The 27,098-nt window shown below is 35.0% G+C and overlaps 3 protein-coding genes across 4 annotated transcripts in view; all 3 read right to left on the reverse strand.

Annotated features, from left to right (window-relative positions):
- Nucleotides 1-7,466: 7,466 nt before the first annotated feature.
- On the reverse strand, nucleotides 7,467-13,880 carry LOC129247138 (homocysteine-responsive endoplasmic reticulum-resident ubiquitin-like domain member 2 protein). 2 transcript variants are annotated; one of them, XR_008582539.1, is made up of 5 exons: nucleotides 12,894-13,880; nucleotides 9,699-10,219; nucleotides 9,108-9,629; nucleotides 7,921-8,332; nucleotides 7,467-7,825 (listed from the first exon to the last, which is right to left on the reverse strand). XR_008582539.1 is itself a non-coding variant. In XM_054886089.1 (4 exons), the coding sequence occupies exons 1-4, from the start codon at nucleotides 13,191-13,193 to the stop codon at nucleotides 7,984-7,986; spliced, it is 1,692 nt and encodes a 563-aa protein (XP_054742064.1). In that variant the 5' UTR covers nucleotides 13,194-13,880; the 3' UTR covers nucleotides 7,467-7,983. The 2 variants fall into 2 exon arrangements, 1 of the variants encoding a protein (XP_054742064.1); XM_054886089.1 differs by having other exon boundaries at nucleotides 7,467-8,332.
- Nucleotides 13,881-21,280: 7,400 nt separating this feature from the next.
- On the reverse strand, nucleotides 21,281-24,282 carry LOC129249167 (cyclin-Y). The gene is made up of 2 exons (XM_054888832.1): nucleotides 23,538-24,282; nucleotides 21,281-23,469 (listed from the first exon to the last, which is right to left on the reverse strand). The coding sequence occupies exons 1-2, from the start codon at nucleotides 24,274-24,276 to the stop codon at nucleotides 23,087-23,089; spliced, it is 1,122 nt and encodes a 373-aa protein (XP_054744807.1). The 5' UTR covers nucleotides 24,277-24,282; the 3' UTR covers nucleotides 21,281-23,086.
- Nucleotides 24,283-24,770: 488 nt separating this feature from the next.
- The window catches only part of LOC129249165 (dual specificity calcium/calmodulin-dependent 3',5'-cyclic nucleotide phosphodiesterase 1), a gene marked incomplete at its 5' end in the record, with an annotated part of 130,223 nt that continues 127,895 nt past the window's right edge, over nucleotides 24,771-27,098 (reverse strand). The window contains one exon of the mRNA XM_054888830.1: nucleotides 24,771-24,848. The remainder of the gene's footprint in view (nucleotides 24,849-27,098) is intronic.

Raw genomic sequence — 27,098 nt, forward strand, 5'->3', positions numbered from 1 at the left:
TACGGTGGTTGTTCGATGATATTTGTCGAGTTTTTGGTCAAAAAAGTGTTCACAATATGAGCGTTATGAGACGGTGCGTTATCATAACGTCGCATAAACAGAAACATTTGAAATGAACTCCGAGTGCACAACACCATGAAAATCAAAGAAAACGAGTAGCCTGACCATCACTTTTGACCGACTTGACGTGGTTTTTTAGGATTCGGCTCATGTGGATAGCGCCATTCAGCCGCCAGTTGACTGGTTTGCGTGTCAAAGTCATATACCCACATCTCATCACCTGCTATGATGCGCTGGGTCCGAATTCACTTGCTCAAGCATTCCTCAACCACCTTCTTCCTATGAATTTTTTGAAAGAAATTCAACTCTGCCCGGCTGGTTGATATCCTCATGAGAGTAAAGGCTGCCATCACTGCCATTCAAGAAATCCGGTGGACGGAGCGAAGCAAGAAAAACTTAGGACCTTGCGACGTCTACTACAGCTGCCATGTAAAGGAGCGCAAATTCGGTGTTGGATTTGTTGTGGCAGACAGACTTCCTGCCAAGTATTGTCGTTCACTCCGGGTATATTCAGAAACGCATTATAAATGCGCAGTAATTGCAGCGCTGGCAGCACTGTCAATGTGACAAGTGTTGCAATTGATAGATTGGCAGTATTAAAATTTTTCCTGCAAATAATGCGCGACGTTTGATACAAAAATGGCGTTTTGGAACGCGATGCATTTGCAGTACTGCCATATTTGCATTTCTGAACGCATTGCCAACACTGCAAAAGTACGTTGCGCATTATAATGCGTTATTGAATATACCCTCCGTTGGACGAGCGCTTCGCAATAATCTACATCCCGATTTTTTAAAATCTCGCTCATTTGCGCCCACGCCCCGATGGAAAGGAAGGGCGATGTGACCAAAAATTCTGTGCAAAATATGGTGGGATGAAAGCATACCTGTCGATTGGAATTTAAGTGCGCTTTGCCCAATCCATAAGAAAAGCGATCCTGCATTCTGTGCCAATTACCGCGCGATTAGTCTTCTAAATAACGCCTATAAGGTCCTAGCGAGCGTATTGTGTGAAAAGCTGAAGCCCACCGTCAACCAACTGATTGGAACTTTTCAGTGTGGCTTCAGACCTGGAAAGTCTACCATTGACCAAATATTCACAATACACCAAATCTTGGAAAAGACCCATGAAAGGAGAATCGACACTCGCCATCTTTTCGCCGACTTCAAAGCTGCATTCGACAGTACGGAAAGGAGTTACTTGTATGCCGCGATCTCTGAATTTGATATCCCCACAAAAATAATACGGCTTTGCAAGATGACGTTGCTCAGAATTGGGAAAGACCTCTCCGAGCCGTTTGAAACCAAATCAAAATTCTTAGTCTAAAATTTGCGATTTTTTAAATAATTCTAATTATACTAAAACAAGATCAAAACTTTTAGCTTAAAATTTGCGTATTTAACATAATTTTATGATTTTACAATATAAAAGTAATTAAAATTAAATTTTTTTTAATTTAAAATTATTTTAGAAAGGACTTGGCTTTAAAGGTGATGCAAAAAATGTTAATAAATGATAATTATTTTGTTACTTTTTTGACTAAATGTAACTCAAGTGCAATATTTTTAATTAGCATTGATTTGCCTTCTTTTTCTTAAATAAAATTCATACAAAAATTATTCCAGCATCTGAAAATTCAGTAAATATATATATATGTGTGTGTGTGTGTGTGGGTATGTTCCAGTAACTCCTTTTATGCGGCGCCAAACTCAATCTGGGCTGCACATGCCGACAACCACTATGGAATTTTCCATGTCTTCAAAAACATTTCCATACGCACACAAACGCATAGCAAACAATAAATACTACGTGATAAGTGAAAAGTAAGTCAATGTGGCAGAGAGAGACTGACCTCAGCGCTGAGTTATCTATTGAGATATTGTAACATCAGGCGACTTGGCAGGCTTTTCATCTATAATAAGCAGTTGTTTGCAGATAGACATGTGTATGTATGTATTTTCGTGCAAATACTAAGTTACGCATGTGGCATGCCTCGATTATGTACCGTAGTAGATGATAATTGAAAAACGTGATTTAAAAATAATTTAACAACAAAGTTTGCAAAATGTGCTACCTCGGCTGGTTAACGGGCTGTGCTAGTTTTGATTGAGGCAACTAATTAATCATCAGTTTTGCCTTATTTCAGGTAACAGACTCGTCCGTGTACATCCAGATTTCCTGTAATCCTACGTTATCTGCTAACGGGACATGGAGCTCTTAATGTTTCCTTGCAACAGAGCCAGAGTGCCCATGACAGTCGGTTCTACGTTAGCGGAACGACCCGGACTTATATCCAGCCAAGGACTCCGGCCACTCCAGCAGCATTTCCCAAGCATACATAGGGAATGTTTATCCTGCTATTATACAATAACAACAACTGTCAGAGTGCTTATTCGGAGCAGCTAGGTAAGACAGAGTGCAACTCCTGTGTGAATGTCAGACGAGCTCAGACATTAGAATATATTAGGGGCATAAGGAGTAGTTGGGCTGACGGGTGGCGAAGACTTAGATATCTTGCGCCCAATTGATAAGTTAGTTGTTTGCGAATGGGTGTGATACGAAGTGTCTGAGGTTCAGGCCTTGCCCATCGGTCTAATAAAGTATGGAAGCCCAACAGGTTGTAGCTTTGGCTATGAAGTCCGACCAAAGACTGTTTTCTGGTACGACGAAGAGCATACCAGGTGTATAAGCTTAAATCCGCTGTTTTTTAGTAAAAAAAAAAACATTTTTTTTTATAGAAAGCAAAAAAATAATTTATTCAAAGTATTTGCCCTCGCTAGCTATACATTTTTCCCATCTCTCGGGTAATTTGTGTATACCACGGCAAAAGAATTCTTCATCTTTCGAGGCGAACCACTCGTCAAGCCATTTACGGACGTCTTCGTACGAATCGAAGTGCTGTTCGGCGAGCGCGTGACCCATCGATGAAAACAGATGATAGTCCGAAGGGGCCAGGTCTGGTGAATAAGCGGGATGAGGTAGCACCTCCCAATTGATTGTCTCCAAGTAGTTTTGGACCATTATTGACGTGTGCGATAGGGCGTTGTCGTGGAGGAAAATCAGCTTCTCATGTCTTTGTTCATAACGAGGCCTTTTTTCACGCAACGCACGGCGCAATTTGATGAGTTGTTGTTGGTAGCGATGAGAATTAACAGTTTCACCAGGTTTCAACAGCTCATAGTAAACGACACCCTGCTGATCCCACCAAACGCACAGCATCGTCTTGCGTCCAAAGCGATTAGGTCTTGATGAAGAAGTTGATGGTTGGCCGGGATCGACCCATGATTTTTTCGTTTAGGATTCTCAAAGTATATCCACTTTTAATCGCTAGTCACCACAAGATGCAGGAACGACTTTCTTTTATGCCTAGCCAGCAAGATTTCGCATGTGTTTTGGCGTCGCTCCATCTGTCTATCGTTCAATTCATGGGGTACCCATTTTCCGACTTTTTGGACCTTTCCCATGGCACGTAAACGCATGGAAATGGCTGGTTGAGTGACACCTAACTGCTCGGCAAGCATTTTTTGCGATTGGGTATCTTCTTCATCCAAAAGAGCTTGCAATTCATGGCCCTCAACTTTTCTGGGCCGACTTTCACGCTTCTTGTCACTCAAGTCAAAATGGCCGTCTTTGAACCGACGAAACCAGTCTCTGCAAGTTGTTTCCGATAATGCACTGTCACCATAGGCCTCCACAAGCATTCGATGCGATTCGGCAGCCGATTTCTTCAAATTAAAGCAAAAAAGTAGAGCTTCCCGCATGTGCTTTTTTTTTGGCACAAAATTAGACATGATTACGCAAGGAAAAAAGTGTGTTGCTGTATGAAATCACTGATGATGTGCAGTGATTGATGTAAACAGGTGTCGAACCCATGCAAAAAAAAATATGGCATTTCTATGGTAACTTGATATGCTCACTAACGCCATCTACGAGCAATCAGCGGATTTAAGCTTATACACCTGGTAAGCTTTTTTATTTCGATGAAACCAGTTCTTGGGAACAGCTCTACGCGGAATTACCAAGTGATTGTGGGTTAAGAGCCAAAGCCTTGCCTTGCAAAACGGACACAAAGCACACAGAAGTTTTAGATGGCCTTCGAATCTATTGATTAGTACCGCAAGTGCTGGCATTTCGGCCACATATCAATTCCTTTATTTGATCAGATTTACTTTTAAGAGACAAGGTAGAAACAGCACGATTTCTGTTAGATGAGTTAGACGATGACGATCGGTGACTACACCGCACAGGTACAGACTAGTGAACTGCTACAACAACAACAACACCAACCCGTTAAGGTTTAAAAAGTTGGGAATAATTTTCATTCACGCCTTCATTTAAGCTTAACTAGAAAAAATCCAAAATCTTGAAAATAAATTAAGATTTGACAAAATTATTTACTAAGAAAAAGAAAAATTATTTACTAAAAATTAAACAACAAAAAAAAATTTACTAAAAATAAAAAAATAAAGGGTTGGTGTCGAAATTCTGTCTGTACAAAATTCTAAAAACAAAATTCTACTTTTTAAAATTCTGCTTTTTAAAATTCTGCTTTTTTAAAATTCTGCTTTTTTAAAATTCTTCTTTCTAAAATTCTGCTTTCAAAATTCTGTATTACAAAATTCTATATTAAAATACAATGTTAACAATGTTAAAGAGGTAATGTAATTATTTAATTTATTATTATTATTATTTTTTATTATTATTCGAGATATTAAATAAAAAAAAATTATAATAATTTTTTCTTCAGTTTCGATAGAATCCACAGAATTTTTGCGTAGAACTTCTTTTCGCGTGGGCGGCCTTCGGCCGCGCTTCAAAAAATTAACCCTCAACAGTCCAACTCCGGCTACGCAATCCACCGTATTTTTGCGTAGAATTTGTTTTCGCGTGGGCGGCCTTCGGCCGCGCTTCAAAAAATGAACCCTCATCAGTCCAACTCCGGCTACGCAATCCACAGTATTTTTTCGTAGAACTCTTCTAAAAAAAAATGAACAGCTGCGAAGAATTATTAAAATAAGAAATGAATTAAGTCACACTACATAATTAAAAAGAATTGCAAAAAATATTGTAATTGGCTAAACTAAAATATTGTTACCGCTTAAACATACCTATATGTATATTTATGAATCAAATGTTTATTTTGTTACTTCTTGTATGATGAAAATCACAAAACTTGAATAAAGCAGAATTTTTCGCATTAAACATGCAGAATTTTGAAAAAGCAGAATTTTAGAAAGCAGAATTTTGAAAAGCAGAATTTTAGAAAGCAGAATTTTAAAAAGCAGAATCTTTTTGCAATTTACAGAATTTTGTCATCCAGAATTTTGTAAAACAGAATAATGACACGCTCCCAAAAATAAATAATTTAAAAAATAATATTAATAATATTAAAAATTAAAAATAAAAATTATTTAGTAAAAATTACAATAAAAAAAATTACTAAAAATTACAAAGAAATATTTACTAAAAATTGCAAAATAAAACATTCTTACTAAGAATTAAAAAAAAAGATTTACTAAAAATTGAAAAAAAAAAACATTATTTACTAAGAACTAAAAAAAAAACAATATTTACTAAAGATTAAAAAGAAAAAAATATTTACTTAAAATAATAAAAAAAATTTTACAAAACATTATTTACTAAAAACTAAAAATAAAAATATATTTATTAAAAATGAAAAAACTAGTTACAAAAAATTAAAAGAAAAAATATTAATATATTGTATATATATATATTTATAAATATTTTATTTAAAACAAAAATTTATTTACTGAAAATTAAAAAACAAATTAATAAAATTAAAAAAAATATATATTTACTAAAAATTACAATAAAAAAATATTTACTAAAAATTACGAAGAACTAAAACATATTATTTAATAAAAATTAAAAAAAAAAGTATTTTATTAAAACAAAAAATATTTACTACAAGTTAAAAAAACCATTATTTACTAAAAATTAAAAACAACAATATTTATTGAGAACTGAAAAACATATTTACTAAAAATTAAAAAAACAAAAAAAACATTATTTACTAAACAATAAAAATAAAACAATATTTACAAAAAATAACAATACAAAAATATTTACTAAAAATTAAAAAAAAACATTATTTACTAAAAAAAATATTATTTACTAAAATCAAAAAAAAAAATATTTACTAAAAATTACAACAAAATATTTACTAAAAATAACAATAAAAACTTTTTTAGTGAAAATGAAAACAAAAAATATTTACTAAAAATTAAAAACAACACTATTTACTAAGAACTAAAAAACATATTTACTAAAAATAAAAAAAAAACATTATTTAATAAAAACTAAAAATAAAAAAATATTTATTAAAAATGAAAAAACATAGTTACTAAAAATTAAAAAAAAAAAATATTTACTAAAAATTAAAAAAAAAAATTATTTACTGAATATTAATTAAAAAAAAATTTTTTTAAATATTATTTAATAAAAATTACAATAAAAAAATATTTACTAAAAATTACGAAGAATTAAAAAAATATTATTTACTAAAAATTAAAAAAAAAAAATTTTTAATAAAAATTAAGAAAAAATTATTTTCTAAATATTAAAAAAAAAAATATTTACTAAAAATTCAAAAAAAAGGTTTTGTTAAATATCTAAACTTTCTTTGGGGGTACTTTTTTTCCCTCGTCCGGAGAGGTCGGACTTCGGATATACTTCAGTATATTGTTGCACACTGTATTTTGCTTGGACCTTAAAGTGTGTACATCGGAACGCGGCTTCAAATGGTTTAACTTTTTTTTTCATTTTTCTATGACAAAAATTATTTCGTTTTCTCTTACATCAATAATTATTTAGATTACGAGTACAATTCAAAGAGAAAATAATTCCACAAAAAATCTGAATCAGCAACCACTCCATATTTACTCCCACCCACCCCACAATTTATGCTACTTTATGGCAGATCATCTCCAGCGAATGTCATCGAAATCGATGCGTTGAAGATTTTAGGCGGGTCCACTTGACGTGTTTTGCCCTACATAGGCGTGCATTTACGCATTATCTTATAAATTTTGCGAATATGAGAATGTTTAAATGAGTTTCGAAAAATAATCAATACAGCTGCGGTTCAAATAAGATTCACCTTTTCATAGTCTATAAATGAATAAAGCATTTTTTTATTTGCATTCAGTTTAGAGTTCTTATACCACAAATATACTTCCCATTGTTTATATTTGTATACGTATATGTAAGTATTTGTATGGATGTTCATTCATTACTTAAAAACTAAACAAAAACGACGCCAACAGGCGCAACAATTGCAAAAAATCACTATTCGTACTAAAACAGTATTTAGATAATAGTAAGTATAGGTGCGGTTAGATAGAAATATAACCATTATGAGCAAAGGAATCCATTTTTATTATTATTTTTTTTTTCATTTAAAAAGCAATTTATTCTACACAAATGAAAAAGTTTTGCAACCAGCGCTAGCGCTTTAATCAATGAGAAGCGACAATGCACTTGTTTAGCTGGATATTTCAACACTTTTCTAATTTTACTTCCCAATGGAATTGAACAAAAAACATATAAAGCAAAGGCGCATCATTGTGGTTATGGAACAATTAGCTTGCACATAAATAGATATTTTTTTTATCCTATACTTCCGCCTATAGTCGCTCCATCCTTCAAACAGGAGGCGAGTGATTTTACATTTTATTGTATGCGCATATAAACGACGGTGGTGATGATGTTTAAACAACAGTCGTTTTAATGTTTTCCTCACTTCTTCATTTGGACCATAAACGATCGTATCGGAAGATAAACAAACATTGAATAGATTAATTCGTAAATGTTAAATATACATATAGAAAAGTGCCTACATTAGTTTTAAAGCAATTCAAAAGCTACGCCTTGCGTCTTTTAAACTCGCTTTCCGTATCCCTTTACAGTGTCGGCGTTTCGGGCAGCAAAGAAGTGAAAAAGGTCACCACAAAAGTGCGCACAATAGAAATCACAGATGCTGTATTATCGTTATTATTTTCAGTGGCCTCAGCTGCATTTGCAGTCGTCCCTTCGCCTGCAGCTGCATTGGCGCTAGAATGCTGCTGACCATCGACGACATTATCAGCGGCTCCGCCAGCATTCTCGGGATTTCGCTGTTCGTCGGCCTGTGCCACCTGTTGCACTTGTCGTACACCGCGACGTATTTGATCCGCGTCCGCCGCATTGTTATTACGATTGATGTTGTTGTTGTTACGCTCATTTCGCAGACGTAGCACACCAATGTGGTAGCTGTAGAAATTGGAAAAGTAAAGTAAGTAAGTATTAAAACTGATAGCAAATGTTTCTACATTATTACGAGGGTGTCCACTTGAAATAAAATGTATGCGAAAAATTAATAACAACGAGAAAATATTAAACAAGTGCAATTATATTCTAAAACATATATTTCACATCAACGGCGACGGGTAAAGATTCTATCTCAGTTGGACGGTCGACAAAAAATTGAAATGCTTATGAGTATTAGACCAAGCTCCTCCTGCAATTCGTAGTGTTGTTCCACAAATGGAACGAGCTACAGTTTTATGGCACTTCCGAGCGGCAGATGTTTTATTTTTATGAGGAGCTTTTTCATGGCAGAAATACACTCAGAGGTTTGCCATTGCCTGTTGAGGGGCGGCCGCTATTAGAAAAAACCTTATAGATCAATTGGTGGTTAGTGGCCGTGCGGCATCGAACAGCAGTCACGGACAAATCCACTCGGCTGCGGCAGCCAGGAAAGATATTTTATGATCAAGAAAACAGTACAGCAGAGGTCAAAACCGCAGTGATCAAAAAACCGTGTGTGTAGTTTTTACTTTTGCTGCTATTCTTGTAGTATTTTTGGAGCATGTCATTACTACTATTACAAAAACAAGCAATAAAATGCAAGTAATTACACTATGTAACAACAATTTCACGCCTCCGATTCAGGAACAATTTTTACGGATTTTTTCAAACACTGAATCTATCAAATTCTAGTGAACACCCCGTTACTAGCTACAATAATTAAAATAATTTAACTTACAGATAAATACCGCCAGCAATTACAACGACGGCTAGACAGCGCAACGGCGATGAATTAAAGTAAAGAATTGTCAGAAAGATAGCGAGACGTGTTATCGAAAAGAAGTTATCCAACCAGTCACGATTCTCTTGCTCCTCCTGCACAATGTTGGGAAAACGTGGTGCAGCCGCTTGTTGCCTTTCCTGTTGCCCCTGGGGCTGCTGCGCCTCCTCGCCGGCAGCAGCTTGCGCTGCAGTGTTAGTTTCCGTGCCGCGCACTGGTTGCGCCAACGACTGCGCACCACTCAAATTTGCTGGTCCAGCCTGTTGCGACAGCATTGTAGCTGCTGGTATCACAGGATTGTGAGCGCCGGCTGTGGTAACACCCGCCGCTGTAGCTGGTGCTAGAAAAGGCATCTGTTGTAGAAAAGGATTAAATCCCAATGGGCTGGCCATAGTTGTTGGCAAATTAGCTGTGGCAGCGGCTCCTACATTGGTCGTGTAAAAGTTGGGAACACCGGCAGCGGTCGCGGTAGTATTAGCCCTGTTATAATAAAATATAAGCCATCAAAATTAAAACCAAACAAATTAAGATGTTTCACTTGTCACTTACATGCGAATGCACTGTTCCATATATTGTGAGTAGACCTGCTGCATCCAGTTGTACATGGCAGCCTGTTGGGTAGCCATAGCTTGCATATTGAACTGTCTGGGAATGCTAAATGGCAACGGGTATTGTGGGTTGTTGGGATCATACACAGGACACTGTTGATTTTGCATCTGCTGATTAAACTGTGGGTACACTAAGTTTGGCTGTTGTTGCTGGTATTGTTGATAGTATTGCTGATGATAATTCGGTTGAGATGTTGTGTTCGACGAAGCAGCTCCAGTAGCATGACGTTGTCGCAAGCCGTCAGTTGTATTGCCATTGGGACTCATGTTGGCGGGTGCGGAGGAAGAGCTACTTTTAGACTTTTGCATAAAACTTGTATTCAAAGAATTCTTCGGTGTATATACTAAATGTATTATATGATTCTGGGTATAGACGTCTTTGTAGCTGCGTATAACATCCTTCAACAGTAAGCTATCATTCAAAAGTTGGCCCGAGTAAATTAGTTTTTGCTCGTCAACTGGCTGCAATGGAGAAAAAAGTACATTAAAAGTCTGGAAATTAACCAATTTGTATTTGAAATTTTACGATTACTTTCAAACAAGGCTTTGAACTATTTTGTATGTATGTAAAGCAGAAACCACATCATTTGCACAGCTGTTATTTGCACGTTTATTATTTTCCATGTCTGCACGGCGCTCGTGCGTACATCAGCAAAAATAAATGACGTGTCCATTTCATTTTCCGCAAACAGAGGCTCAACCAGACATGCACTTCAATAGGAACTTGTGCATAAGTATGTGTATGCATGTCTAGGCAAGCATGCAACCATCATTTAAGCAATGTGCTTTGTTGTTGTGCTTTCTTTTACTTCACTTAATATAATAGTTCGCCGACGAGTTCGCTGAACGATCGCGTCATCTCGCAGGGGAAGAGTAGTTCACATGCATTTGTTGCAATTAGCAAAAGCCTGTAATCGCGCAAATTTAACGTGTGCAATTTAGACTTAAGCCTTCTAAATATTTACGTAACTTAAAATTTTTAGATGAAATTGGTGCAGAAATATTTCGCTTTAAAGCTCACTACCGATAGTGGTATTTTATTACATGGAAAGTGCTATGTATTTAAGGCAAAATATTGTTTTTGTACAAGTCGTTATAAAAGGGACTGAAGGGGAATGAAAAACAAACACAAAAAAAAAAAAACAATAATAACAATGCAACGCTTTTGCATTTAAGTTAACTGTCCTAGTTGGAACACAGTTATTGGTTATGTTGTGTCAGATTATTTTTCAGTCTTTTACCTGACTTTGTTCACGTATGAATATTAAATATGATTAATGGGGTTTTCCGTACTTTCTTTTATTTTATAAATGAAATGGCCGTTGTGATAACAAATACTTAATAAATATATAATAGGCACACAATTTGACAGCAGCCAATTACTGCGCCACAGATTGAGAAAGCACTAACTAAATTCAATGGCGAACTAAGTACAAATGCCAATCGCGAAATTTCTGGCATTACTTTATCTACAAATTCTAATTGTATGCTTGAAAAAAAAAGAAATGAAAATAAAATTTAACGTACAATCAAACAGAAACACGAACTCGAGCTTATGTAAATTCTACGGCCGGAACCAAACGGGGGGAATATGGCAAACAATTTATTTACAAACACATTGAAGTCGGCACACATACAAATACAGTGTCGGGCAAAGCGAAATAATGTGTTCATTAAAATTTCTCAAAACCTTCCGACATGTTTATTTTCTATTGACATTGTAAAGCATTAATTTACAAAGCTTGCAATAAACTTCATACAAAGAACCTACAGTAAATAATCAGCTCTCAATATCACATTGCATAAATATGAAAGCAATGAAATTGAAGCGCGAAGTGGCTATGCTGGGAAAATAATATTTAATATTACTCCAGCTGATCAAGAATTGCGTGGAACAACATTGCTACGCACGCCACAAATAGGAGGAGGAGCTCAGCTAAACATTATTACAAAATTATTTAGTATTTATTTTATTTTATCAACAATTACGGGTTATTGATTTTCCAAATACTTGCCTATGGCAGCTTCGGCTTTCAATTTGCAATATAAGACATATGTTTTTAAGTTCGAGGGCGCTTGGCGGGCCACCTACAAACAGCAATTGCTGTAATGAAAAACCAGTATGTCTTGCATTTTGTTGCTCTGAATCACTTTTATGTTATCAATATCATCCCATAACTCATCATGAGATTTTGTTTATTTGGACCGACCCGGTTACCGAATGTTATGTACCGCGTATTTAGATTTTTTATTAACTCTTAAAAGCACAAACCTCCGCAGGCTTAATTTTTGTTCGTCCAACACTGTATGCGCATATGTATACTACTTAGCACTTGGAACGATTTACTGGGAGCTCGGGAACAGTGATAAGATAAGCGCTCACTCACAAATGCCAGAAAAATTAAAAAATAAAATGTCGCAATTTCTCTATATGTATATATGAACGTAAGTGGGTAGTTTAAAAGAAATTTGCGCATACGGAATACACACAGAAGCCACAAGTTGTTTGTAAATAAAAACGAAGATTACGCCAATGATGCAACATCGGCACTTTTCTGAATATTAGCAAGCGAAATATACACAATTAGGTCTACATGCCTTGTAGATATTCTTCTTTTCTTAATGCTGCCGCTTAAAGCTCTATTTAATAAATACTTAGACAAACGGAGATGAACGCTATTGAACCTCGTTTCTGTCTCCGTATCAGTAAATTAACAAATTAACAAAAATAATTGTATATAAATGAGCATACGTGTATACTGTTATTCTAGTTTTAATTTTGTTTTATTCACATTGAGCCACCAACTCTGCGGGTGTAGTAGAAACTGATACACTACAATGTTTGCATATATAGTTTCAAAATAAAACAATATCCCTAACAAGTATAGCAAGTTTAGAAGTATGAAGCTGTAGAAACAGACAATATATGTACATATACTATATACCACGTAATTAAATTACAATTAAGTGAAAACGCTAAGCCCAAAGAAATTAAGCACAAACAACACATATCCATATATTTGCAATAAATTTTTATAATACATTCTCAATGCAAATATATTATCTCCGATTGATGACTATATTGGCGTTGAATGACTTTGCATTTCTTACTTTTGCGATCATAATCAGAACTTACCGGTTTATTGGGGTACACCAGCGCCAAGTGTGTTTTTAGTCTCTTCACCGTCCACAGCAAGTCAATCTCTAGAATCTGATCATCGTATTGTTGATTTGAGGCTTTAATTAATAGTTTAACACTTGTTGCTTTTGCAGGTGTTGTTGTTGAGGTGGCCGCTGCCGCCGCACTGCCCGGAGCAGACACTGAGGCTGCAACAGAGTTTGCAGTCTTTGTAGTGGCTGCAGCGCTAGCGCTATCTGCAACCGCTGCTGCCGACGACGTCGACGAAGAGGAAGTAGTTGCTGCAGTTTCGTTCATATTCTAAATTAGCAATGGCAGACGATTCCAAATGAACTTTCAGTAGTAAATTTGTTACTGCGTCAATTCCAAAAGCAAATGCCAATTATGCGATGACTTCAGTGCTTTGAGCGTCAATGATGATCTTTAGCTTTCCTTTAATTATACGTTATGAAGTGTTCAACCCCTATAGTAATTAGCTCTCTCAATTAGATGAAGGTTTCTCTTTGTACAATACTTCAAATAACAATTTAACAACTGCTTCAGCTTGACAATTTTCCGTTACTGATATTAAAATATACCTTTCAGCTATTATTAGTTGTTCACTTATTTATTTTATCTGCTCTACACTTTTGACATGTGTCCCACCTTGTGCTGTTGCCTCCTTCCCTAGTTTCTAAATACCAATTTATGTATTTCTTTCTGCTTTTCTTATTACTCTTCTTTGTGTGTATTGAAATTTCAATTGCTTGGTGCTTCGTCGTTTTAACTATTTTTAGCACGTATATGCTCTTTGTTTACTATTATTCCAGGTTTTCTCAAAATTCAAATGTTTCCTTCGTTAAACTACAAAATTTTGTCATTTTTTCCACAAAAACTTTAATAAAATACAACGAAAAGTTCGATTTTTACACAACTTTTTCACTTCAACAGCTCCCGTGCTCTCACTCGTTCATTCGTTCAATTCGTTAGCTCCACTTCATTCGTGATTGGCTGAAAAGCACAGCAACACTGTTCGCTTGCAAACGAGAGCGGCACAAAACATACAAACAGCAACACTGATTTGCGCGGATTTGTTCAAAGAAAGTTAAATTTTGTAAAATAAACTTTTTTAAAAATTAAAAACAAGATTTAGGAAGCCTTTTAAAGTAAAATAATAAATTCACGCATAAAAATAATGGAGTTTAACAATTAGCTGCAAATATCCCGCAGGGCCTCTTTAAAGTGCCGAATACCCCCTTTTTGGTTTCTCTTTTGCACACATTTTCTGTTTTTATTTCACTACTTTCTCGTGAATCAATTTTTGCAATTACCTTTGTTATGAACACATTTGGTCATTTTTGATTGGTTGGCTGGATGATACAATTTGTTCATACACATTCATATATACAATTTAATTGTGTTTACGATCCCGTTTCGCTGCTACTGCTTCATGAATTGCCGCAGATAACATAAGCTCTATGTTCTCTAAGTTCTCTGATTACCCGTATTTGGAAACTGGAGCAAAAACAATCGGAAATTGCGTCATGTGATTGTTGTTATTTAATTTCTCGTTGCCAAACTCAGAACCAAAATTTGTCCAATTTAACTGAAGACTGAGTATTATTAGAGTTTTTCAAACAAAATGTAAACCAAAAGTTCTGGTATTTGAAAAAAATCCGAGAAATGTTTATCATATTATATATATCGCACCCTAAATACAAAAGGGTCACAACTCAAAATACTAAGATTTTCAGGAGAGACGAAAAACGTGTTATGTAAAAATTATTGTAATATTTAAAGAAAATATTGTTCCATCATGAAAATATACAACATTGAAGAAGGTTCTACTGTATTTTTTTTTTTTCAATTTTATATTATATTATGTTTGCGAAAATAAAACAAAATTTTGATTTATGACTCTTTAACTGAAACTTTTTCGATTAACTAGTTATATTATTTAATCAAAGAAGGCACATAAATAAATAATACTGTTAATTGAACTCACTTTTCACAACTAAAGAGGCACAATGCAAAATAATATACCACGAAATTTATCACTTTTTACAGTTATAGAGGCAGAACTCAAAATAAAACTCTTTATGTGTAATAAAAGTAATCAGCTGTTCTTGAGCCCATTAACGCAACTAAAAATAATTATCTTTAGTTGATCGTGCAAAAGCAACACACTTGACATAAAAATAGAGATAACTGTATTTTTCCAGTTAAAGAAGATAGTTATGTGAATGAAATATTGAAGCAGTTGGAAATGTGTACTCTGAATTAATTTATGCAAAAAACTCAGTTTTGGAAAATTTTGAGTTGTGACCCTTTTGTATTTAGGGTGCGATATGTTGTGCTTTTATACATTGTATTATACATATACGTATGTATGTATGTATGTCTTCTGCCGTTACAACAACAACAGCTGATAACAGCTAAGTGATAACGTAAAACTTTTAACTTGCACCTTCTTTCTTCTGAAAATGTTCTATCCGACGATCACGAAAAAGGTGTACCTAAGTGTTTGACGTCATATTTCAATTGACAGGGCAAATTATGAAAAAAATAGGTAGGGTTTTAATTGACTGTAAGGTATATTAAAATAATTTTCACATTTTTACCATACATTTCTTTATTCAGGTTGAAAAGAACGTGAGCTTATTTACTTCAAGTGCCCTAACCGAATTGAGTGAATGACAACATGAATGACATATCAACATAAATCATTCTTCATACACATATGGTTGGGGAATGCTGCTACAGTGACAGCATTTCTTAGAGGGATATATGTATGTATGTATGTGATTACAGCGGCCGCCGTAGCCGAATGGGTTGGTGCGTGATTACCATTCGGAATTCACAGAGAGGTCGTTAGTTCGAATCTCGGTGAAAGCAAAATTAATAAAAACATTTTTCTAATAGCGGTCGCCCCTCGGCAGGCAATGGCAAACCTCCGAGTGTATTTCTGCCATGAAAAAGCTCCTCATAAAAATATCTGCCGTTCGGAATCGGCTTGAAACTGTAGGTCCCTCCATTTGTGGAACAACATCAAGACGCACACCACAAATAGGAGGAGGAGCTCGGCCAAACACCTAACAGAAGTGTACGCGCCAATTATTTATTTTTTTTTTTATTTTTATGTGATTACAGCTCCTACGGGATTCCGGCTCCCCAACGTAGGAATGACTATTAAATACTAATATTGTTTATCTATTGGTTTTAGCGTAAAATTAAGTTCAAATGAAACGAAGTTATCCGGCCCAAGTCTCTATATTTTAAAACAACTCGTTCGGCGAAAAAATAATTTATACAATACTAGCAAACCCGGCCCGCTTCGCTGGGCACACTAAAATAGAATAGATATGGCTTAGAACAGAAAAGATATGGTTTTCATATTATTTATTTCTTTATTCTTTATTCAAGCGCTTTGGCATAAATAATATTTTTTGTTTTTGTATTTGTTTTTGAGTAAATATAAAATATAAATTGAAAATCAGGAAAAAAGATTGTTTTTAAATTTCAAATCAACGCAAATGAATAACTAAGAAACAATCTTCTTCTTTCCTGATCATCCATGAATTTTCCATTTCAATTTATATGTTTTATTAGGCATTGGAGCTTTTTTAACCATTATCCATTTATATTTTTCAAAAAAAAAAAAATGAAAATTTTTTTTTTTCCACGAACACATAATTTCATTTGAACATTCGGATTTCACATTAAATTCTCAAATTTCCTAAGAAATTATTCACTGATCCAAAATCCACTCCAAAAAAATTCATAAAAAAATTCACAAACAATTTTTACATGTTGCACTTACGTCTTCTCCTTATGGCATCCAAATCAGAAAGAAATATTGACACATTGTAACTCACACTGTCAAGTTCAGTTCAGTGACAGCGTTAAAACAGTAAACGACATTATGACTGGTTCAAAAGAACGCTGTACGCATTGCCAGTGTTCCGAATACCAACCAAACTTTACGAAACCCATTTTCAATACTTACTTAACAATGTGTGTAAGTTTGGTTTAATTCGGTGCAAAGACACGGCGGGTCCACGTTTTGGCATATATTTCGAGACCCCAGTCACGGAGCGGCATGAAAAATACTCTGTACTAAAGCATTCAGCAACAGCTTCCATTTGATACCCATATTGTACATACACAACCAAAGGTTACCCGGGTCCACGTTTTGACCTATATCTCGAGCCCTATCCACCAATAGGTATCCAAACTATACGTAAACCATCTTCAATACCTACTTAACAATGTGTGTAAGTTTGGTTTAATTCGGTGCAAAGACACGGCCGGTTAGCGAACACACACAAAAAGTTGACTTTATTTTATACTAGCAAACCCGGCCCCCTTCGCTTGGCACACTAAAATAGAATAGATATGGTTTAGAACAGAAAATATATGGTTTTCATAATATTTATTTCTTTATTCTTTATTCAAGCGCTTTGGCATAAACAATATTTTTTGTTTTTCTATTTGGCTTTGAGTAAATATAAAATATAAATTGAAAATCAGGAAAAAAGAAGATTGTTTTTAAATTTCAAATCAACGCATATGAATAAACAATCGTCTTTTTTCCTGATCATCCATGGATTTTTCGTTTCAATTTATATGTTTTATTAAGCATTGGAGCTTTTTTAACTATTATCCATTTATATTTTTCAAAAAAAAAAAAACGAAAAAAATTGTTTTTTCCACGAACACATAATTTCATTCGGATTTCAGATTAAATTCTCAAATTTCGTAAGAAATTATTCACTGTTCCAAAATCCACTCCTAAAAAATTCACAAACAATTTTTACATGTTGCACTTACGTTTTTTCCTTATGGCATCCAAATCAGAAAGAAATATTGACACATTGTAACTCACACTGTCAATTTGACAGTTCAGTTCCGCCCCAAGCGTTAAAAAAGTAAGCGACATTATGGCTGGCTCAAAAGAACGCTGTACCCGTTGCCACTGCTCCGAATTACAACCAAACTTTACGAAACCCATTTTCAATACTTACTTAACAATGTGCATAAGTTTGGTTTAATTCGGTGCCAAGACACGGCGGGTCCACGTTTTGGCATATATTTCGAGACCCTAGTCATCAATAGGTATGAAAATTACTCCGTATTAAAGCACTTATCAACAGCTTTCATTTGATACCCATATTGTACATACACAACCAAAGGTTACCCGGGTCCACGTTTTGACCTATATCTCGAGACCCCAGTCACGTAGCGGCATGAAAAATACTCTGTACTAAAGCATTCACCAACAGCTTCAATTTGATATCCATATTGTACAAACACATTCTAGGGTCCACGTTTTGGTCTCTATCTCGAGACCCCAGTCACGGAGCGGCATGAAAAATACTCTGAACTAAAGCATTCACCAACAGCTTCCATTTGATACCCATATTGTACATACACATCCGAAGGTTACCCGGGTCCACGTTTTGACCTATATCTCGAGCCCTATCCACCAATAGGTATCCAAACTATACGGAAACCATCTTCAAGACCTTCTTAACATTGTGTGTAAGTTTGGTTTGATTCGGTGCAGACACGGCCGGTTAGCGAACACACACAAAAAGTTGACTTTATTTTATATAAAGGATTTTTTTCAGTTTGTGTCCGAAAAATCCAAATATCTTACGGAACCCTATTTTTTCCAAAATAAAATGTAATCCATGTTACTCTTGGATAATGTAGTTTTCGAATGGTGAAAGAATTTTTAAAATCGGTCCAGTAGTTTTTGAGCCTATTCGTTACAAACAAACAAACAAACAAAGTTTTCCTCTTTATAATATTAGTATAGATATAAGATTGCGGCAGCTATTCAGTTGAGCATCAATAAGAGGCCATCAAAAAAGTAATAGAGTCGCAATATTGCTCTAATTATTGAGTGTGGCACACACACACTTTATGCAAACTGAGCACGTTGCTGTTGTTGTAGCGCTTCATCAAGCGCTGCTAGAACGGTGTTGTCATCGGTCGACATCGCTTACCTCATCACACGGTGGACCAAAGAAACATGCTGTTGGTTTCAAAGGGAGAGAGGTGTTAGGTGAGTGGGTTTCATCCTCCGTTGGACAAACCTTCGGTTGGGCACTCGCGTCTGGACTTTTTTCGTTCTGTTTGAGGATCCTTTTTAAAAGGTTATATCCATAAATCGATGGAAAATTAAATTTTAGAAACCTACCTGGACGTTCAAGTTGTTAACTATAATAGAAATAAGTTAAATTCACGTCCAAAGTAGAAAAACTCTAGCCCGACCAGGGTGCCCAACGGAGGGTTAAGGGGCATGTGAATTGGTGGTTCGTGTCGCGCAGGGTACCTTCACATGCCCAGCAAGTACGTCACTCCCAAGAATGTTAGAATATTCAATTCGCCTTGCGTCACTTACGCCACTCTCCCAAAAGGGTGCCACGTAAGCATACAACAACATATACGAGACTCGTTTGAAAAGTCCGTACAAAAATAAAAATTACTTAATAGTTTGAGGTAAACTTTTTTTCGACATAGTCTGCTTTTAGGCTTATACACTTCGTTCAACCCTGTTTTAGTTCGTTGATCCCTATCGAATAAGAGGATTTGTTCAAGTCTGAAAAATAGCCATATTGTTTCTGCAATCACCTCTTCATTTGAATAAAATCTTTTTCCCACCAGCCATTTCTTCAAATTGGGGAACAAATAATAGTCTAAGGGAGCTAAGTCTGGAGTATGGTGAGATGTGAAACAACTTTCTGAAGCGTGAACTGGTGCGTTGTCAAGATGGAAAAGGACTTTTTTGAAAATCACTCGAGGTCCTCGATTCAAACAAATGCCAAGCTGGCTGATGTGGGTCCATGATTCAATAATAAAAGGTTTGCTCGGTAAGCAGCTTTCTCGTTCCATCTTAACAAATCGGTTGCCTTAGCATATTGGGTTCTAAAAATTTTCTAGCTCTACAAATTTTGAGTAAAAGTGGATGGAAAGGCTAATTTGTAGAAAAAATGTCTTTTTGAAGAGTTTGTATCGGTATGTCCAGGACTAGTATGACATGGAAAACATCCTGACGTACTGCATAAGTCGGGACATGATAGAGTAATTGGAGCAATCCGAAATCGATACATTAATGGAGCTTTATTTCTTTTGATGTGGTGATTTTGAAACAATTCATGTTTTGCAAAGAGTTACGACAGGGAGAATAATTGGATAGTCCCGAGGCGATCGCTAACATTGCATGCTTTTATTATAAGAAAGTTGGAATTGACGGAACTTGTTTTCAATGAGCATTCCTACACATGAGTGGATGAAGTGTCCAGAGGAGGCTTAGCAAAACACATTAACTTCCTAAGTATTGCTAAAAAATTGGGGCGAGCACTCAAAAGTTTTAACGCAACAGCTATTCGGCAAGCGACAAGCTTATTGCGTATCCAAGGCACGTGGATGGCAGCGCTAACGGCAAGAAGTAATGTAAGAATAATTCTGACTTGGAGACTGAAACTCGAAACTTACGTGGGTTAAGCGTAGTAAAATAAAATAAATTAAATGTATGATGAATCCATTTCTTCTATCAAATATTTCATTATGACCCTATTTTAAATAAATAATAACTTCGCCACTTCGCGTTGGTTTTCAATTTAAAAATTAATTCACAAGATATAATCTTGGATTAAGTAAAAGAAATTTTTGTATTGGAAATTTCTGCTAATAACTTATATTTGTAAATATATTTATTTATACACATAAATAAGGATATATTTGAAATATGTATAGTTATATTTACTTTGCCCATAAAATATGTTATTTAAATTCAAATATTAATTGATAGCCATTTGTTTCTATTTAAGGGGTTATATATAGTATACAGTTAGAAGGTCGAAAAGAAGCGAATTTTCCAGAATTTTTTCTGAGAAAACTTTTAAATTTATTGACTGTAATTTATTAACTGTATTTTAAGACTTGATATTAGTAAAAATATTTATTTGGAAAGGAGCTACAGCTGATCTCCGGGAGCTCCTATCAAAAAAGGCGTTTTGCGTGGTGACCACTATATCTCTGAACTGGATCGTCTGAAATTAAAAAACCAAACAGATTTCGTTAAGTAAAAAAATACATTTTTGCTACCATTTTAACAAAAAGGACTTTCTGCATCTTCTTAAATGCAACCTTTTGTAAGGGAGTGCCAAAAATTTAATGTCACAACTGAGCAAACTTTTAACTGCATCATGGTGCGTGTTCTTCCAAGAAATGCTACTAAGCATCTCTCTGACTCTGCACGGACTTTTCAATCGACCCTCGCGTAGTATGTAGAAACAAAGAAGAACTCGTCAACGGTTATCGGAATCATCTGTGAGTTTTGTATATTTTTTATTCAAACAAGGTTACGTTTAAAATAAATTACAAATTAAAAAATATTTATTTTGCTTGTGTAATTCGCTTTACGTCATCGATTTTTATTAAGAATAATTTTACAAATGTCGCACATCTCTAACGACACGCTCTACTAAAAATTATACGTTTTTGGTTATTTTTATCGCTTTATTCATTTCTCATTGTTTAATTTTCGCTAATTTCTGCGCTTGCGTTCGGTCGTTATTATAAATATAGAAGTAGACCTTACTTAGTAGATATTTTGCAATAGTCTTAGAATCTAAAAAGTTTTAAGTATTTTTATTTTGATGTTGTTCGTTACTTTTCAATTTTAGTATTAAACTAAGCCTAATATATATATTTATGCTCACCTAAAGCAAATAATTCGTTTTTAGTTACTAGAAATATTCAAATATGTACGATGTCGAAAGCTCAATTTTCAAAAGACTATTTTATGTGAAAACTGCTGTAAAACATATTATGATCACAAAATTATTTTTATACAAAAAATATACACATCTTTTTTATTTTAAGTAGTATAGCAGCGAAAGGTGACGACTTAAATTAGTCTAAGTCAAAGAAATTCAAGTTTTGGCTTTGATATAAAAAATAGTAATAATAGAAAAAAAGAGCTTAACGCAATTCCTTAGTCCATTTTACACGCCTAACCCACTACAGCTTGTTTTCAATAGCACAGAAAAGTATTCTAGATTAAAATAAAAAAAATTAACCCATTGCGTTGAAAATTGTTTTCGTAAATTTTACTTAGTATTAAAAATATTTGCATACTTTGGAGTCTTATTAAGCTTTTTAAAGCATACAGTTCATTCATACCATATCCTATTTCATGTTTATTAACGGTTTTTTGGCCACTGATATTTTCTTTTTAAAATCCAAATATTCTACTAATTTTTGCACCTCTTTGTTCGTCTCTTTTTACATGACGGGTAAACATCTATTTAAAAGCTACTTAAAATGGTCTTTAGCGCTTAAGTTTGCACAATTCGAGCTTCACAAATATATAATTTCTTGAAAATGGCTACTATAGGGCTATTGGAGATGTGTCAACGTGCACTCGTAAATCGACGGATTGCATGACGGTAATCCAAGCCATAATTGATATTTTCAGCTAAAATAAAGCTTTGTATTTATAGCCACATCAACATTTCGTACGCGCACCCTGTTCACAAAACCACTTACTTTCTAAGGTTTCGAATATCATAGGCGTTCAATTTCATACGACTCTTAAACTAGGTTTTGAAAATCAATCTCATTAAAAAGGATAATTCCTTTAATTTTTAGCTAAATGCAACCAGCTACAAAAATTTGCAGCAACAGATCAGATAAGACTCATCTGCGTACCCTTCCCCGTCAAGCCAAAATCATTGGCTTAATTTTTTGATATTTTCAGTCAAAAGTTTTGTATGTGATTGATTGGATATTATTTTAAATAAAGTTGTTAGACGAACAGCGAAGCATAAAACAATCACTGGATAAACGGAAATGTTGCGCGCATTTTGCCGCTGATTGCATTCTAATGGGAAGTATGACATACATAAATTACATTTTCCATGTATGAATGATGCGTGAGAGATGTTGTAAAATTGCACTCATTCTACCGTAAGCGAGCGGGTAGTCTCTATACTACTAAAGCACTGCTTCGCTTACACGGCGCGCGTATCTTTTTACAAAAGTGCTTGTATATATTTTTTTTTTACGAAAAATAATGTATTGGCGTTTCCCATGCGCATGTAGAATTATGAATTTTCATAAAGGTGTGCGTATAATTAATTATTCGATAATCAAAATTTCTAATTTTTCACGCATGTGCTCTAATAAACTAATGAAAATCACGAAAGTATAGCCACAGAACGTCGCGGACCGCCTTGGCTAATGTTGTCCATTGAGGACCACTTCTTCATGCCATTCTTCAAAGCTTCGGCAGTCACTTTGTCCTGCATTACACGCGACATTGCCTCCAACTTCTGGGCGCGCTCCTTGGAGAGTGGCTCCGTTGGGAAGGACAAATCGTTCGCCTCGGCGAGCGTGCGTAAGTCAAAGTAATATTTGGCGTAGACGGATGAGGGTACATTGATATTGAATTGTAGCAATTCAAGGAATTGACGTTCTAGTTCGTTCATATCCTCCACAGTGATGTCTTTTAATATTTGACAATAATCCACATTCCAGACGGCTTGATCGTCCCATACCTTGGAGGCGAGCAGTATGGCACCTAATTTAGAAACAAATCAATTAGGGATATTCGATTTAGCTGACATTCACATTATTTGCCAAACTTACCCAGTACCATACGTTTCCAGTTGCAAGGTGCCAAATCCAATTCCGCGTAAGTAAGCAAACGCTCGAGATAGACTAGCGTTATAATGGCACATTCAGCAGTCAGTTGAGCCGCATTGAATAGAGTGCGTACGAATTTGTAGATCTGCCTGTGCTCTGGATTATGCGAATCATAGTCATCGGGCACGGAATCGTGCGTTAGCGGATGCAACTTTTCATCGAAAATGTCCAGCCGACGATCTGATTGTCGATTCTTAATGTGATAGTAAATAGCGAGTGACACACACTTCACTGTATTTTTGAGATTTGGTTGCGATACAGTACTGTCATCCAAATAGATGGTGGAGCACGATGAACTCTTCTTCAGCCCACCGCCAGTTGAATTCGCCGCCTGTTGGGCGATTTGATGTTGTGAACGCTTGCGTGAAATGCCACCGTTTTCCACTTTCGAACGCTCAAGAAACATGGTGGCAGCGGTCGGATCGACGGAAGGATCATCCTCACCTTCGAGCGCTTCGCGCTCTGAAATATGCTGCAAATTGTGCGGATTGTCCAGTGTACCAGCACTGTGATGTATAGCCGCCGTGGAAGCAGAAATATGACCATCTAACTGGTGCTGCGATGATGAGATATGGTGGCTGCTATGCACATGGTGACGCTCCTCGTAGACGGGTGGTATATCTTTAGATTTGTGTTCGGATTGGGGGCTCGAATAAGCACAGCAGGAGTTTTTGTTGCCCATTTTCGCACGATTCTATATGCCAGCAATTGGGAACTATGGAAACGAATGAAGCGAGGATGAATAGTGGATGATATCGAAGATTGGTAGAGATCTTTCTAATGCGAGGAAAGGCGAATCGAGTTTAAATTTGCGTAAACGATGGAGCTTGACGTAAATGCAACTGTTTTGGTCACTTGGCTTTTGCTTTTTAATCCTAAATTGCTGCTGTCTTATAATTTTTTTTTTCTCTTTTTTTTTTTTGTTTGACTAGTTGGGAGTGGTTCCGTGTTTTTTAATTAAATTTATTATATTTTTAAAATTTGGAATTTCGTAAAAAAAATAATTCACATACATCTGTGTATGTCGGTAGCTCAGTTGCTAATTAAAATCAAGTCAATTCATCTATGCGCGCTCATTTATGAGTCGAGTTTTTCCACAGTTTGGCTGCCCAGAATAAACTTTGAAATATTTGTAGGGATTTTTACACAGCAACGCATTTAATTCTTAAATATTTGGCACTTTTATCCAGTTCACAGTGGAACATATTTACAAATATTTCGTGGAGTCCTTTTCCGCAATTGCCGATTCTGAAACTGAAAGTATGGATGCGTTAGTTAATTAATAAAAAAGAGTTATTATATTTTACGCTATTTACAAAATAAGCTCATAATTTTTTGCACAACTTTCATTATGATAGTAAATTTGCTTCATTCTGTGCTGCTGTGATTTGATAATAGCTAACAGCCTCAATGGCTCCAAATCATCACCGCCAACTAGGCAAGCTCTAATCAACATTTGTGTTTTTTGGCAGTTATGTACCTGCATTCATACCTGCATACTTTGTGCCACGGCAAACAAGATAGGCCCGGTATGACATGACGTTACTTCATAAAAACCGAACAGGAAAACAAAAATGAAAGCAAACATTTTTAAGATTTTCATTGCTAATTAAACAGCGCGAAGTAATTTTGTTAGAAAAGTCACAGCAGCAAATTCGCAAAGATTACGTTGAAAAATAAATATTTACCATTAATGTGTTTCAGTTCATTCTCATGCGTATAATTACAAAATACCTACAACGAATGCAGATAAATATGTGCCTACGTACATATGTACGTATGTAAATATGCATACAGCAACAATTGAACGGTATTTGCACTTAATGTACTGATTCTTTTCAATTTACGTTTTGTAGGCACTTGGGTTTGGGCGTAAGCTCTTTGGCCAATGTTTTCCCATTTTTGTTGTTCTATTATGAGGTAATGAGAGTTTTGTGGCGACAAATGTAATATAAATTCGATTTATTCAAAGCATTAAGCCAACGATAATGAATTATGCATCGGCAAGAAGAAGAAAAATGTTATTTTTAAACGTTCATACATACAAACCATTCGTATGTATTTACGAAATATTATATAAAGTTTGAGTTGCGTGGGAAGTTGTTCGTACACGCACAAACATGTCCACGCAATATTGAGAAGCCCACATTACTTCAAAAACAACAAAAGCTTACATACTTAATGCATCGAAATAATATAAACCGCTTAATTATTTTTTATTTCAAAGCGAAAAATACATATATCTTAAAGGCCTCGCGAAAATGATATAAAAATTGAATTGTTACAAATTATTATATTTTGGTATTCATGTATCCAAAAAAAATTGCAAAGTTAGGGGAAAGTGAGAGAGCAATGTGATATTTCTTTTTGAGGGGAAGTTGCAAGTTTTTACTCTATAAATTTTTACATGTAAGCAAGTAAGAAAACAGCTGATCGCAAAGTAAAAATAAACACGAATTAATTCTAGAGTTTCCGAAATACAAATAGAAAGTATTGAAGGTATCTTTCGTGTTTTATGCTTGCACTTTTTTGTTATTAATTAAGTTGGCAATATATGTAAACTATATACATACTTACATACATGCATAGAAGGAAGCGCGGAGAATATGAAGAAAGCTGTGATTGCCATAATAAAAAATTTGTGATATGCAACAAATTATTGTGTTGAAAATAAAAGCCTGTGTTGCTAAGCTCGTTATTTTGCATTTTATTTGCTTTATTAAAATTTAAACTTAAATTTAGTTCAACTGAAAAAATTTATAATTTTGGTGATTTTTTCCGCCAACAATTTAATCAGCTGTTCGTAAAACTTACAACTAGTTACTGGTTTTGCGTTCATGTACTTTTTTGACATTTTGAGAGCGAATTCTCGAAAATTAAGTTACTGGCAAGTTATTGGATATTTTGACATGAACAGACCTCACGTCTGAAATGAACTCCACTCAAGGCTATGACTGAGTTGAAATGGTAAGCTCTTGTGACAGTTAAAATATGGGAATTAAAAGTGTGCATGCATAAGTAATTTTATCGGACAGTGGTAGATGCTTTAAGTATAGCGAAATCCCGCAAAGAGGTATAGTAAATAAATTTAATTAAATTCCGATTAAATGTAGCTAAAGATAACATCTTCGAAGATCAGTTTTGTTAGCAAAGAAAAAAAAAATATAAAAAAAACTGGCCAACAATTTTTGCAAATGATTAATTAAAGTTGAAGTGGTTGTTGGCTATAACTTCACTAATTCGTCCATCCTAATATAAGTCTAATTAAAGGGTGGTTTTTTTTCAAAAGGCTTGCAGTAACGTATGAGTGGAGAGAGCATGGATTCTTATTTGCACTGTTAGTTTTGCTGTAATAACGGGTGTTCAGGTTGGAGATACTTTTTCCAATAGAGGCTTTTTGAGGACGCCTAATTACTGTCAAACCAAATACATTTTTTTCAGTGTTCATCATGGAAAGACTTACGCCTCAACAACGTTTACATATCGCACAAATGTATTAGGAAA

Source organism: Anastrepha obliqua, chromosome 5 (assembly GCF_027943255.1).
Source record: "Anastrepha obliqua isolate idAnaObli1 chromosome 5, idAnaObli1_1.0, whole genome shotgun sequence".
Classification (NCBI taxonomy): Eukaryota; Metazoa; Arthropoda; class Insecta; order Diptera; family Tephritidae; genus Anastrepha; species Anastrepha obliqua.